This window comes from Antennarius striatus, chromosome 14, assembly GCF_040054535.1.
Source record: "Antennarius striatus isolate MH-2024 chromosome 14, ASM4005453v1, whole genome shotgun sequence".
Lineage (NCBI taxonomy): Eukaryota > Metazoa > Chordata > Actinopteri > Lophiiformes > Antennariidae > Antennarius > Antennarius striatus.
In genome coordinates, this window is record NC_090789.1 from 11,750,623 (window position 1) to 11,765,105 (window position 14,483).

At 38.2% G+C, this 14,483-nt stretch overlaps 1 protein-coding gene across 2 annotated transcripts in view; it reads right to left on the reverse strand.

Annotated features, from left to right (window-relative positions):
- Positions 1–4,629: 4,629 nt before the first annotated feature.
- Positions 4,630–14,483, reverse strand: part of trappc9 (trafficking protein particle complex subunit 9) — a 166,008-nt gene continuing 156,154 nt past the window's right edge. For both annotated transcript variants that reach the window (XM_068333598.1, XM_068333597.1), the window contains 2 exons: positions 8,527–8,750; positions 4,630–6,690 (listed from right to left, as the gene is read on the reverse strand). In XM_068333598.1, the coding sequence (XP_068189699.1) occupies positions 6,511–6,690; positions 8,527–8,750 (404 nt within the window). In that variant the 3' untranslated portion in view covers positions 4,630–6,510. The remainder of the gene's footprint in view (positions 6,691–8,526; positions 8,751–14,483) is intronic.

Genomic DNA, 14,483 nt, shown 5'->3' on the forward strand with positions numbered 1-14,483 from the left:
CACTTTATCCCCTTAGTCTGCTTCTGGGTCCTTCTGGGTATAACAACAAGTGAGATTGTAAGCTGCTCGACAGCGCAGGTTTTTTAATTTGTTTTGGTCGGGTTAGCTTTTATCTGTATTTGTTGTTTGGGTACAGAGGTGTAACTCAGCACTCGTTTTTCTACTTAGAATGTAACAGACTTTTTATTTCAAGCCTTGGCTCATATCTGGTAATTTTCTTTTCACATTTGCAAAGAAAACAAGTTTTTGTAACTATCCTTTGAAAATCATTGCAAATAGTTGGGTCATTCCATGAAAACTGTTAAGTTTAGTTAACCAACATTCAGAGGGGAATTGGAGACATAATAAGACATAATAAAGCTGTCAGTGATATTTCCAGCGTTTGAATCCATTTATTCATTTACTTGTTAGCATGAAGTAAAATACAATTAATTTGTAAGGCGCAAACCTTCATCAAATGACATCATAAACAGAGCAGTGAAAACCAATGATTTTTTAACTGTTAATCAATGGTATTCCAGTTTGGAGGAGTGTTGTTGCAGATGGGCAGTTGGCTAAATTTGAATTTCATTTTCTCATAGCGTCTTTTTTAGAAATCACCCCCAAATTTTTGTAGTTAAAAATATTAAAATTTTCAAGTTAATAACACATTTACTGACCTTAGCAATTGTGAAATAAACTAAACAACTGTTCCGGAGCTTTCAGCTGTGACTTGAGTCTTCAACCCCTTACTCCCCTAAGTAACACCACTGTTCCACTACAGAGCAACCCCTATACCCCAAAGGAGTGTATGTGAAACAAATGAATGCAACAAAGGTCTATTTTGCAATAATTAAGCTTCTCTTGCCGTCAAATAAATTGGTGTCAGTTAAATTTTGGTTTAGTGTTGGTTGGAATAAAATCTTATTTTATCCATTGGTTCTTTGGAAACAAGGATACAATTACTTCAGCAGAAGCCACATTTTAGACTTGGGTCACAATGCACCAAGACGCATGCAGCCGATGAGCATTCCTGTTCGTTTCCTGCCTCCAGAGCAGTGCTGCTGTCAAATTCTTCACTTTTCCTCAGCACACACCCTAATCCACTCCCAAAGCCTTCATCACTCCACTTCTGGCATCATTTACATATCAGGGTTACAGATACATCTGAATAGATATGACTTACCACTTACTGCTGAAAGAGAGGAGGAAGGGATTTAATTGAACTCTTGGCTCCTTGTAGACTCATTTCCATGAATGTTTTTTTTTAATGCAAAGCAAGACACTGTACCTTCTCCAGGATGGCTCTGGGGTATTTCTTTGCCACTAAATGAAAGGCTATTGTTTCCTCTCAAACATCTCATTTTCCCCACTGTCGTAACCACTTAATATCAGGCGGGAAAGGCGGGAATGCACCAGCACAGATTGATAAATGATTATTAAGATAACAATCGGAATTACAGCTTTCCTACAACTTAATGGTAGCTGCTAATGCAGTTCGGGTTTTCCGATAAGAAATCTCATTTCCAACCCAGAAGCAGAGCCTTCTGTTTGGAATGCTGATGTGTGTGAAATGTAATATGTGGCGAAGGTGACACATTCCAATGCGCTTGATGTCACGCTGAAATCCTGCTTTACCCACATCTTAGGTTGAACTGAAGACAACAGTAGAAAGGGGGAACACTCAAACTTATACTTGAGGAAAGCAGAGTGTAGAACGATTCAGAGAATTTAAAGATGAGGACATTCAGTTATGATTTTTGATAATGATTTTAGAGGATGAACAGTCTTTTGGATTTTGTACATGTTGTAATGAGGATGCCATGACGAATTCCCCAAGATGTGATGTGCAGACTGGAAGGCCACTTAATAGAATATATGCTGTACTCCAACGACACATGTACATTATCGCACTTGCCTGTTCTTCAGCCTCAGTTCAAGTAACTCATGAAAATGCATATAAATGACATTTGACTGAGTGATGTGTCTCCAGAGGTTTTGGCTAATGAAAGCTTTAACTTTAATGTCATTCATGTTTTTGTTTTTTAAGCACAGCTTTTCATGGAGCCAGAAAACATTTTATCATGGGGAGTTTGTTTTCATTTGGTGTCCATTTAGTGTAGTAATATTCACTTCATTGGAACAGTAAGTTTTCTGAAAACCTTTCAGATGGTTAATGTTTAATATAATCATAATATTGTGTGGGCGGCACGGTGGAGCAGTGGGTAGCTCTGCTGCTGCACAGCAAGGCGGATCCGGGTTCGCTTCCCGCTCTGTGCGGAGTTTGCATGTTTTTCCCGTGTCTGCGTGGGTTCTCTCCGGTTTCTCAGGCTTCCTCCCACCTCCAAAAACTTGCAGAGGAAGAGGCAGACGATATATGTTGTGTACAGAGACTGTCGGAACACTGGCTAGGTCAACTTCTTGTTTTGATACTGAACGGACGGTTTGCAACAACAATGTGCCCTATGGCTTCTACCCGTCAGCTCTTTTTTTTTTTTTTTTTTCGGATGATGTTGATGTTGCAAATGTGACAAAAGTGCGAAGTCTGTTGTAATAACATGCCTAAAAAAATAGATCCTCGCAACACCAGTTTTTAAATTCAGTGCTTCTTTCTGGGAAGGAGGTGAAGGAAAAAGAGATGGTTGCACAGACGATCAAATGTCATGGTTGCTGTATTTTCACATGGCCCAGGGTCTCATTCACTGTCTGTTATACCTATCTGGTCTGTAACATTGATGTTATGAAACGAGGAAAGAAAAGCATCGATTGTTTGGTGTTTACCTGAACTTTTCTTTTCTTTTTGCCTCGAGTTTGTGGTTCTTTCCTTTTTCTGAAGAGGTGTCCCTATCAGACCTCAGTATTTAATTAGTGTGAATAACTTGAATCAATGTTTCATGAAGATAAGACACAAACTTGCAACCACATTGCAGTTTAGGTTTGGAAGATAAAATGACCTTTAGTGAGAAAGATAATTACATGGGCTAGTAAACAACATACATAACATAGAATTTACATTTGAGTGAGTTCAATCGGGGTACAAGCTTTCATACCTTAATAGATAATCCTGTTATAGTTGCATGCTAGTTGTAATTTAAACTTTTCAAAGCCTAAAAGACATTCTTACCCTGACAATATTTTTAATCAAATGGCTATATGAACAAATATTTCAACATAGAGGGAAATACTTTGTGTGCATTACTGATAAACCCTGTGGATTTTCTGAAATAATGTCAACCAAAAAAACATGAACATTCACTATAGGAATGGAAAAGCTATTTGCCATTCTGATCTTCATTAGAAATGTAAATTTTGTTCTTTTATTTGGGTAAAATGAACTTCACATTTACAAAATTCTTGGCATTTTTTAAAGATGAGCTGTAAAGATATATAATATTATCCTTGTCATCAACTCACATTAATGAACCTCTGACTTCCTAACAGTTAAGCAATTCTTTGCAATGATTTAAAAGTCCCTTTTGACCGTCGTTCAGTTGAATACAGTACAAAATAGATATTTAATGTCCAAACTGATCGGGTGGGGACATGCTTTCATCGTTGTTTAACAGCAGTCAGCCAGCTTTTGAGAAGATGAATCGATCAAGTTTTCAAGGAGAAATTCTTTCCATTTTTGTCTCAAGAAATGACTTCAGGTACTCAAGAGTCAAACGTTTCTATTATATCAATTTCAATGGGACTGTGGACCGCAGGCAGGCCAGTCTAAAATCTGAATTGTCATGCCTTTCATCCTCAGCTCTGGCTGAGGATGAAAGGCATTGTTCAGTTTTGGTTGTAGTTTTAGATTTCTTTTTATACGTAGCTAAGGTGTTAAATGAAGTTTACTGACTACAGATTTTCAAAGTGTTTCTGATTGTGTTAGCTCCAATGTTGTTACGTTTATCTCAGGCTCTCATTTCACAGACCAATCCCCAACAAAAAAAACCCCCAAAACACTCTTCTTGACGAAGCACACAATCTGGTCTTACCCATGTTGGACTGAAACATGCTCATGTGGTTTTAATTCACTGATAAACTCCCTTTCAAAACCACGTGAAAGACCTCCCAGCACCCCCAAGACATGGTAGCCTCCGGATGTGGCTTATCTCCCTTCAGCGTCGCTTTATCAGCCAGTTCACATTCGGTCCAGCAGTGAGAAGATGGAGGAAGGGCTGCTGTGGGTATTCAGGTCTTATTAGCTGCTGCTGGGACTGGCAAAAACTAAAAATGTAAAACTTATTTTGGCAGAGGGCATATTCAGGTTTACAGATAAATAATGAGTAATACTTTCCTTATGGTACTTCAGACGGCCTGTTCGTAAACTGGTTAGCTCCACATGTATCCAAAAGTAATGCAAAATGTGTTGTACTAAATGTGTATAAAGATGAAACTATGGCTAGAGCTGGGAGTTCGTTTTATGTACTTGTGTTAAGAAAATGTCAGAGCAAGAGGAAAAAAAAAAGTCTGTAGGTCTTAAACTTGTTGCTCAGTGTTCCTTCCAAGTATAAAGAAATGTTAGAAATGAGTTCTTACTGTAGACGTGTGACCATATTGTTTGCCAGACTTGGCCTACAGACTTAAAATCACATAAAACTATAGATGGTCAGAATTGAAACAAACTAAAATAATGTCACAATAAACACACATTGTCTTCTTCTCAATCTTTATTTACAGCAGTGAAAAATGTGAAACTAATTTCACACCTTTAAATGTGATGTAATTCACATTAGTAGCAGAGAGGCAAGAGTAAATGTTCATACAGCGGAAATAAAAATATTCCAAGTCGATGATAGGCTTCAAATTCTGGATCATCAGCACCTTCATCTCCTCTAATTTTCACGAATTAGATAATCAAAGAATTCACAGAATAAATAGTTCTGCTATTCAAACACAATGGCAATAAAAAATGTCGGTCAGATCAGAGAAAGGACTTAAGCAGATCTTCACTAACGGGTTCATCAGATCTAGCTAGCAAGTGACAGGCTGTTCTTAGTGAGCCAAAGTGACCACAGAAAGTTATCTTGATAGCCAACAGTTCAACAAGCAGTTCAGTCAAGGAAATGCTGTTCCAGCGGTCATTTGACATCACATTTCACACGCTTGAGCAATCTGGCACAGATATCAGCTGTACTCCCACCAATGCCCGAAAAAGCTAAAATCCTCCAAAAGAAATTTCAAAATAGGATCGCAATTTGAATACTTATGTAAAGATGGCTCTATGTTCCGAGTAATTCACACATGAAGACAACAATGTCTAACAGTTTGTCTTTGTCGGTGTTGTGATGATGTTACAATCATGACCTCTATGGTGGCAGGGGGGTATCTAGGGGTGTCCATGTGCTGATGCTGCATCAGACTTTGTACGGTAATTTAAAAAAAAAAAAGATTTTGATTACAAAAGAATAGTGAAGCTAGAGAGCTGTAGTGGGCAAAAGGGCAAACGGAGACCTCGACCAGTAGATGATTATTATTACAGGTTGGTAGTGATGGCGTTATATAGACTTATCACAAACTGCCTGCTTTTAGAAGGCATTATAGTTTAACACTCAAACTAGCTCTGGGAGCAGAAAGAATTTCCATCTTTACATGTTACATAAACTCACACACCCTTCAATAATAAACCTTGAAAAACAAAATAAAGGACAGTGGTGCTACAACCCCACTGTTTACCTACCTCGGCTCGTGGGAAAAGGTTGTGCATGAAGCCAAATAATGTAATTAGTTTACAGGAACGTCACATTTCATTGACGACCAAAACAACAAAATTAAGTGATGCATTGACAGGAAAGAAGAGGAAGATATCAGACGCCCATTACCAGGAGATTCTGTCAGGTATTTGTATGTCAGGTATAGTTAGGTCTCATGTTGGTGGATTGAACGGACACTCATCAACTGTTCTTCGTTTGTTTATTCACAATGTCAATTGTGAAAGATCGTTCTCTAAGTTGTAATGAGGTTTGTGCCTTTGTGGACTGTATCCTCTGTGGAACATGGTATAGATAAATGCAACACAGCTGATAAGGTACCTTATTCTGCTTTGTATCATATGGGTTTGTTCCAACAATTGTCTGTGGTTTGCTGTTGGTCAATACCATGAATCTACTGTATGTGTCACTTTGTTCACTTTGCTTTGATTTAGGTCCAAGAATTAGATGATTAGAGATGTGCTTGGAGATACGTTAACTTTGTCTTCCGTTGCTGACACAGATTAAACATGTAAATGTAAAGATATTAGCTGTATTATTAGCTACATAGAAATCTTCCCCCTCAGCATGTGCAGGAGTGTGTCTGTGGGAGTCTGTGCTCTGCCAAGACTCCGGCTGATACCAGGGACAAGGTACTTTTAAAATTGGCCTTATGTCCTGTTAGAGCGCATATGTTCTTTGGAGGACTGTGACAAGGGACTCAAATACTCACTCTACATCACACATGCTGTAACTTTTAAACAATTATTTACATGTATGTATTTGCAGAAAAAAACAACAACATAGAAATTTTCATCCTTCATTCTAAGCAAAGTGATGAGGTTGATAAGCCTCAGGCTCCGGCCTGTTGCGGTGTTTCCATGGCTCGGATGTGAACGCTGGGCAGAGTGAACCACGCTAACGGAAGTTCTCGACCAGCACTATCATCCTGAAACTTGATATTAAGGTAGAAATCTCCAGCGTAGAGGAAGAGCAGCGCCCCCACACAGACAGAGGTTTCTTTGGGTTTAACCTGGTGAGGTCAAAGACAGACAGCAGTAAGAATCGTTAGCCGTCTCCATGAAGAACCTGACACAACCACAGCGAGGCCAGCAGTAGCACACTGTAGTTTGGATAAAAAAATATTATTTTCTCCATTAATTACAAGTTGTTACTAAAATTAGGTTCTTTTGCACTGTCATGAATCTGAAGAGTTGGTTATTTTTTTATATTTTTTAGACTATGCTGTAATAAATTGCCTTCAGCTTTTTGCTATTCAGGGGTGAGAGTTTGTAGCAAATAAACACTAACCCAAAAAGGATCCTTTGTCTGATATGTTATGTTTTAAAAATTCAAGGATCAAACCTGTGAACTGTGTTTTTATCCCCTTTTGCTAGAATTAGCTTTTTGAGTGTGTGCGGGGTTTTTTTCTTGTTCTTGGCACCAATTTTAATACAGACAGTTTACAAAGACTTAAAACACGCTTGGGTTATGTAATCCAACAAAAGCATGTCTGCTTTCCCTGCTGCCACAAACACATTCATGTGTACCTTAGAGTCTGTACTGCTGTGCAGCAATTTCAATATCATATTAAAACAAAAATACGGTTCAGCCATGATCATGCAATTTCATGTGCAGAATTGTATCTTTCTGTAGAATCACACTATTGAATGGAAATTACGCGCTGTGGAAATAAGATAAATAATGAAATAGTTTTTTAAACATTATGCTTATTCTAGGGTCTATAAAGTCTAAAATATATAAATGAGTCTCAGTATTTTCATATACGGTGAACCCTTGTTCCTCGCGGGTAAAACATTCCAGGAACCACACGCGATTAATGAATTCCGCGACAGAACGACAAACTGTTTATCTTATTATCTACGTAAATTTAAACGTTATGAACCCTCCCCATACTGATATTAAACCACCTTCTGTATTACCTTTTCCCCCACTCTTATCGACTGTTTAAAGCACTTTGGTGTCTCACGTGAGTCCGCGACTCAAGGAACATAGCGCACTTCCGAATGCCGTCAGCCAATAGAATGCATGTACGGTATCACGTGACTGCCTACCAAAAATCTGCAATGAGGTGAAGTCGCGAGCGTTGATGCGCAAGGGCGCACTGTACAGTTAATTATTTGTCGTTTTGGGTTTAATTGTGCAAGGTGTTTTCTCTAAAACCACTGTGACCACTAATGCTGTTACTGCCAAGGGCAAAGTGGTGGCATTTCAAATGTTCCTGTTAACATTTATAAAGACAATATTAACATTTAATGATTGGCTGATTCCACATTTTAGTGCAAGCCAAAGAGCAGAAGAAGTGTTTATCGATGTGTTTGTCAAGAACTGCAATTGCTCCTTTGGGCAATCACAAATGACGTTGCTGAACATCAGGATAATGAATGGAAACCCAGTGAAAGACAGAGGTCGCTCGCTAGAGTGAAGATCTCCAATATTTGCAGTTAAAGATGGAAGTGATTTTAAAAAAAATCCTTATATAAGGAATTTCAGGCATTCAGCTTAAAATGTGCAAGACATGACCAGGAAACGCAGGATAAAATTCATTCAGTAGAGGTAGAGATGTAAAAGATACATTACGGTACTACATTATTTTACTTCATTTATAACTTTTTTATGTCCTGTTACTGTTTCTGGTCAGTCTTAGGAAATAGTACTTTCGTATTTATAGTAGTAATGGCATTTAAATGTCCTCAAATGGTGATTATAGATTGAAATTTAACAAATAACGAGTTGTAAGCAATTCAGCTTACAAACAACCTCTCTATACCAATTGTGTTCATAGGTTGAGGGCTACCTGTACATGTTATGTATTTCTCTGTTCTGTTGTACTCCACACTGTACTGACCATGTCAATGTAGAAGGTGTTGGAGCCAATGAAAGTCACTGCGTCCTCTAAATCGTAGTTCTGGACTCCGTTTTGAAAGTCCTGATATGGTACCACAGTCAGAGCCAGCGGTCCCACAGAGTTTTTGCTCCGATTGGTCAGTTGTACCTCCAGACTCACAGCGTTGCCCACTTTACAGTTGGCAATGACATCACAGTCACACGGCTTCTCATTTACCAACACATCTGGAAACAAATAAAAAAATGAAAACGGTGGATTAGTGTCACAACTTTTATACCTTTAAAATTGTCATTGAAAGGATTCTCATTCAATCTCTGCTTAATTCGTGTTCATCTGAGCTTGACCAGCCCTATCAAGTTTCCCTTGGAAGATCAACAAGGTTCGTTTGTCCTAAAAAAAACATGCATTTTATTGACATCAGTGGAAAACTGGAGCAGAGGATATTAAACCAAATTTCCTCCTGTAAACTTCAAGCATGACTAATTTTGGTGACGAATGGCCAAAATGAGATGACGGGATGACACGCACGCACGCACGCACGCACGCACGCTCGCTCGCACACACGCACACACACACACACACACACACACACACACACACACACACACACACACACACACACACACAAAACCAACAGACCAACTTCATTTCAATCCACTAATGGAAGTCCACTCACTGTTGATGTCCTGTACTTGCAGAGGGACACATAAAGGTATGTTTTTGCATGCTCCTAATGGGGTGGGACAAAGACTACATACTTGGGGTGCTAATGGGTCCTCAACGAGATCAAATGAGACCTCCAACACAAAGAACGACAGCTAACACACACACACACACACACACACACACAAACTGCCTGTCATACGCTTTCTGGTGTCATGCTTCCAGCGATGATAAAAACTGTCAGTCAGGAAAGCTGTGCGACAGGCTGATGAAAGAAGCAAGCTGCATTCAATGCCACAGGTGTGCTGATATGTTGAGTAAAACAAGGGGTGAGGGAAAAGAGATGGCAGCCAACCCAGTGGAAGGAAGGGTGCATGTGGGCAGCTGACACCACGTTTTCACAGTCAGGAAAGACTTAAGAGCCAGAAGAGTGTGATAATCAACTCTTGTGGATCTGGTGATTGAAAAAGTTCCTGAAATGATTAAAGCTGATCTATTGATGCAACTATGTTTTATAGTATATTTATAGGATGAAGTGATTGTTATAAAAACCAGAATAACATATGACAATATTGAAGTGCTGAAATGCAATAGCTTTCAAATTCTGCAATTGAAATAAAATAAATGACCCAATGCTTGCAAAGAAAATTAATATATCCATAAAAAAAAAGATCAGTCACTATTTTTCAAGTGATTACACACAAATTCATCAAAGGCTAGAGTTAATATAATGTAATTAGGTGATTCAGATGCAGAGAAATGAGGATCATCTGTATAGGTTGTAAGCTCCATAAAGAAGTCGCTGGCGTTGGTTTTGTCTGTCAACAGGATTCCTCAAAAAAGTCACAGATTTTGAAAATTGCCTATCAAGCTAATGATGCTGATAAAAATAAAACTCCAGATTCTTCGTTGTCAGGTGCAAATCTCCTTGTTGACACTGTTGATGTCAACGATCACCACTTTAGTTCCCTCTCGCAAATGTGCAAAAGCGCACATGGAAAAATGTGTTTTTTGTCAATAGACAACCTCGTGTGATGCTACTTTTACAGAATTTTAACAGGTACACACACACACACACACACACACACACACACACACACACACACACACAGTTCATCACCATGCTCTCATAGCCTGTAGCACTGAGTGTATAGTGACACCTTAGCAAGCAGTTATATTTAGTTTGTTCAAAGTCTAGTTGCTAGGAGATGCGCAAAATATAAGTAGCCTACATTGCCTCTAAAACTAGAAATAAATTATTTGACATTAAGTGTGAACAGAGGAGAATGGTTAGTCTGTAGTGTGGTGATGAACTCCCACAAACACAAGCCTGGATTTTAAGTCAGCACTGAGGCAACAAATTGACTTAGCGAACTGACAATGAAGCTGACAAACATGCAGAGGGAGGAAACTGAAACTTTATTAAAAAAAACTGAAACTGTCTTCAGGAAGACTGATCATTTTATCTGCTTCATGTAAAAAGTGAGCCAGCAAAAGATGAAGAACCCAAGCTTTCTGATTGGTTGTGGTCCTCTGGGGACTCTCAACAAACATCTTACATCTTCCCAGGGAGGACTAGAAAGGTCAAATGACAAAGCTTCTCTGAAAGTCTTGAGTGTGTTTCCTGTCCCACTGACAAAAACAGTGTGGAAGCACTGTTTTTGTCACACAAGTCTGTCCTCTCTAAAAGGTTAAATAGACAAAGGTTACCTCACTCCGGACCAGTCAACATCATGTTCAGATGTTTCATGACTTCAAGAAGATGTCTACGTTTATCATCTATAAATAATCTGTACAGATTTTGTGTCATGTATCATGTAATCATTTTATATAGATTATAACTACGCTTTAAAGGTTCATTCACTGTCAAGCTAGTATAATGGAGTCAAATCACTTAAACTTATGGTTCTGCATATTCTTTTGTGTAAGGTAAAAACAACTGGTAATCATGTAAATGATACAAATACACATTGTTTAATTTTGTAAAATGCAAAAAGAACACCATCTCAGTACTTGGTTATCATCTGTAGAAAGTTTTGTGAAATATATCCCATTTGTGTTAGTAATTACCTGGAAATGAAATATGATGGTGAGATGGTATTAACCCCTTGCTAACATCAGCCTCTTCCTCTCATTCAGTGTGGGGAGAGTAAATCAAAACTAGGGGAAAAATAAATGGGGGCTCCAAATTTTGACAAGTAGGAAGTTGGGTGTGTTTTTCCAACCACGAAAGGATGCTATATGAGGTGGAAAATACAAGGAGCCCTCGAGATAAGAATAGAACATGAAGAGTTACGTGACCTAAAAGGCCCTGTGTGGCCCTCATGAAAAATTATACAAAGAGAACACCAGAATATTGTAACTCTTATCTTGAAGAGGGAGGAGAATTGAGAGGGAGAAATCTTATAACACCCAAAAGCTGCTCTAACGAATGCTGGACTACCAGCAGGTACAGTATGTCACAGTGAGATCTGCTATTTCAAAAGAGACATGGTTCTCCTCTGAGCTCCTTTCAAGTGGACTAATTGGTCAGTTTATGTACAATTAGGAAAGCAAATATTTGATCTGTTTGTTAATTTACTGCCCTTGGTAATAATCACAGCAATTACAACATATATAACATATGTACGGTCAGCTCTTCTAATCAGCTCTTTTAAGAAATGTTGGTATATCAATGTCCAAATTGTTCTTACATATTTCTGGAAAAGAAAATGATTTAATTGCAATCAATCAACAATAATTAACATTGTTTTGAATCCAACTGAGGAGTGGGGCAAAAATCTTCCGATGGATGTTAGAGACTGTTAGATGGCTTCAAGAAATGGTTGTTTAATTGCGATTAAATTACTTTCTTTTCCGGAAATGGTATAAAAGCAAGACTGAACATTGATATCGGAACATTTCTTAACAAAGCACTGATTATTTAAGGGGGTGTGAAGAAGCCAATAAAACTATAACGACCGATAACGTAATAACAGTCGTGAACACGTGATAAATTTGCCTGTTTTTAAAATGTAATAGGCCAATTACGTAATAACTGGCCAATAACAAAATAAAAGTCCTGACTTATATTGTAATAACTTTTGATAAATAACATACTAATTAAGGGTTAGAGCTAGTAATAAAATGTTGAAACATTAAACAAATGTTGTTACGTTATTGCTCCAGGACTATTAGCTAGTTATTACATGATTGGCTGTTATTATGTTACCGGCTGCTATTATGCTATTGGTTTTTAACAGGGTGTTAAAGATGATCTCAGCTACAGTCACATGAGTGTAGCTGGCTGTGACCTTAAAGCTGCTGGATGCTACAAGAGGCTACATAAGTAAAGTGCTGCTGCAAGTGTTGCTGCAGCAACAAAGAGAACAAACTTACAGAACGAATGCTACATATCAAACTGTGATTTAGAGATTATAAGAGTCTATCCGCTTCTTGTATCATTGTCACCTATGGACAAATAGTTGGCAGCGAACATGCTGAGGTTTGCCAGTGTTCGTAATCATGATGTATTTCACATCCGTTGATAGAGGTTATTAAGATTGATCCACAATGGTGTGCAGCATGATGGGTAAATTGACAGCTAGCACTCAGATTCATTTATTGTGTTCATCACATCTTTTGTAAAACCAGGTTTCTGTAGATTGCATAGGAAAAGCTAATTAAACAAAAGGGTGTAAATTTGCTGTTGCAAAACTACATTAAAAAATGTGAGGAGCTCTCTTCAGTTTGTGTTTACTGTTGATGTGCGCGTGGTGCAATATTAAAAGTTACATAACTTACTCCAACCCATTAGAAGGTAAATGAAATAAATATTTCCATGCATACATTTATTTGTGGCGAACAGTCGGCAAATTAAGAAGTTACACCCACAGACACACAATTATTTTTCAAAAAAATAAAAGAAAACAAAATGATTCAAAAACAAAACCTCCAACATAAAAAAAGAAGGATAATGCCGTGGAGAATATTTGCGAGGGAGAAGTATCACAAGCAAGACAAGAATAAGTGAAAAAAAGAAGGGATTAACAGATAATGTTATAAACTACTACTTTAAATAATACACAAATGGTGAGGCTTCAGCATTAGGACATTTGTTCAGTACATTCTTGTACCAGCTCCAATGAGAAACATTGTGATAACCAGTCTGCAGGACGGATTCTATTTGGCCATATGGGTAAGATCTAAAGATGCCAAACAAAATACATTTATTTATTAGCAAGACTAAATAGCTGGTGAAATTGAAGTAGTAACAAGAGAACAAACACATTTAAAGAGGTAAGATGGTAGATTATTTATAAAACTAACAGACTAGTGACTCAGTCAGCACAGCAATGTTTAAGTTGTATTTCCTTATTACAGTAGGATAAACACAGTCATATAGCTGATGAATTCATATGTAATCAATCTCCCTGTTGACTGTGTTTTTTCCTCTCAAATGGGCACTAACAAGATTTGTGATCTGGCTCACATCACCAGGTCATCAAGGTTTTACAGCACATACAAGTCAGCGGCTGACACCCAGGTGGGGTCATCGATGAATGCTCTGAATGAGCCAGGGGAACAGCTTTTAAAAGGTTGAGGTGTGCTGCAGTTAGTCTGAAAATAGCATGTCAGCCACTGATATCCCCCCAAGCCACCTGCACCTCTTATAATTATCCCCATAACAACCACTTACCTGGTATCTGTTGTCCTATCCCTCAACAAACCTTTAAAGATTCCATCTACACTAAGCAAAATGACTCAAAATGTTTTTAGATATTCTGCCTTTTCTCTCAGGCGGACATAAACATTTGTGTATCAGTGAAACCAAGGAGCCCTGTGAATATTCAACCATGGATTTCTATCAATGCAGTCGAGCCCCTTTCAATATATGTGTTTGAATGGTTAATAAATTGGTGGAGGTGATGTTAACCAACCACAAATATGCACAGTCCCTGTCTTCCACTACAGCATATTCTAAAAGGTCTGGGTAATTATTGCATCTATGGTTTCCTTTGAAGTCCACCACTGACTATGTCCAATGATTTCACTGCTTGCAGGACATGTACAAACAAGGTGATTTACCCGTGTACTATCATTTCAATCAGCAGTGTGCAGCAACCTGTTGCAGGAAGATTGTGAGCTATGTTGCTGAATCACTTTGGACTCATCTCTGCTCTGTGAGCACAATGAGCACTGGAGAACTAGAATTACTGGTACTCATTGAAATCCTTCAACATGACTTTATTCCCCACTGGTGACTGTGTGACTTATGTTTATTCAAATGAGGGTTTTTTTTGGTTGTCTATGCT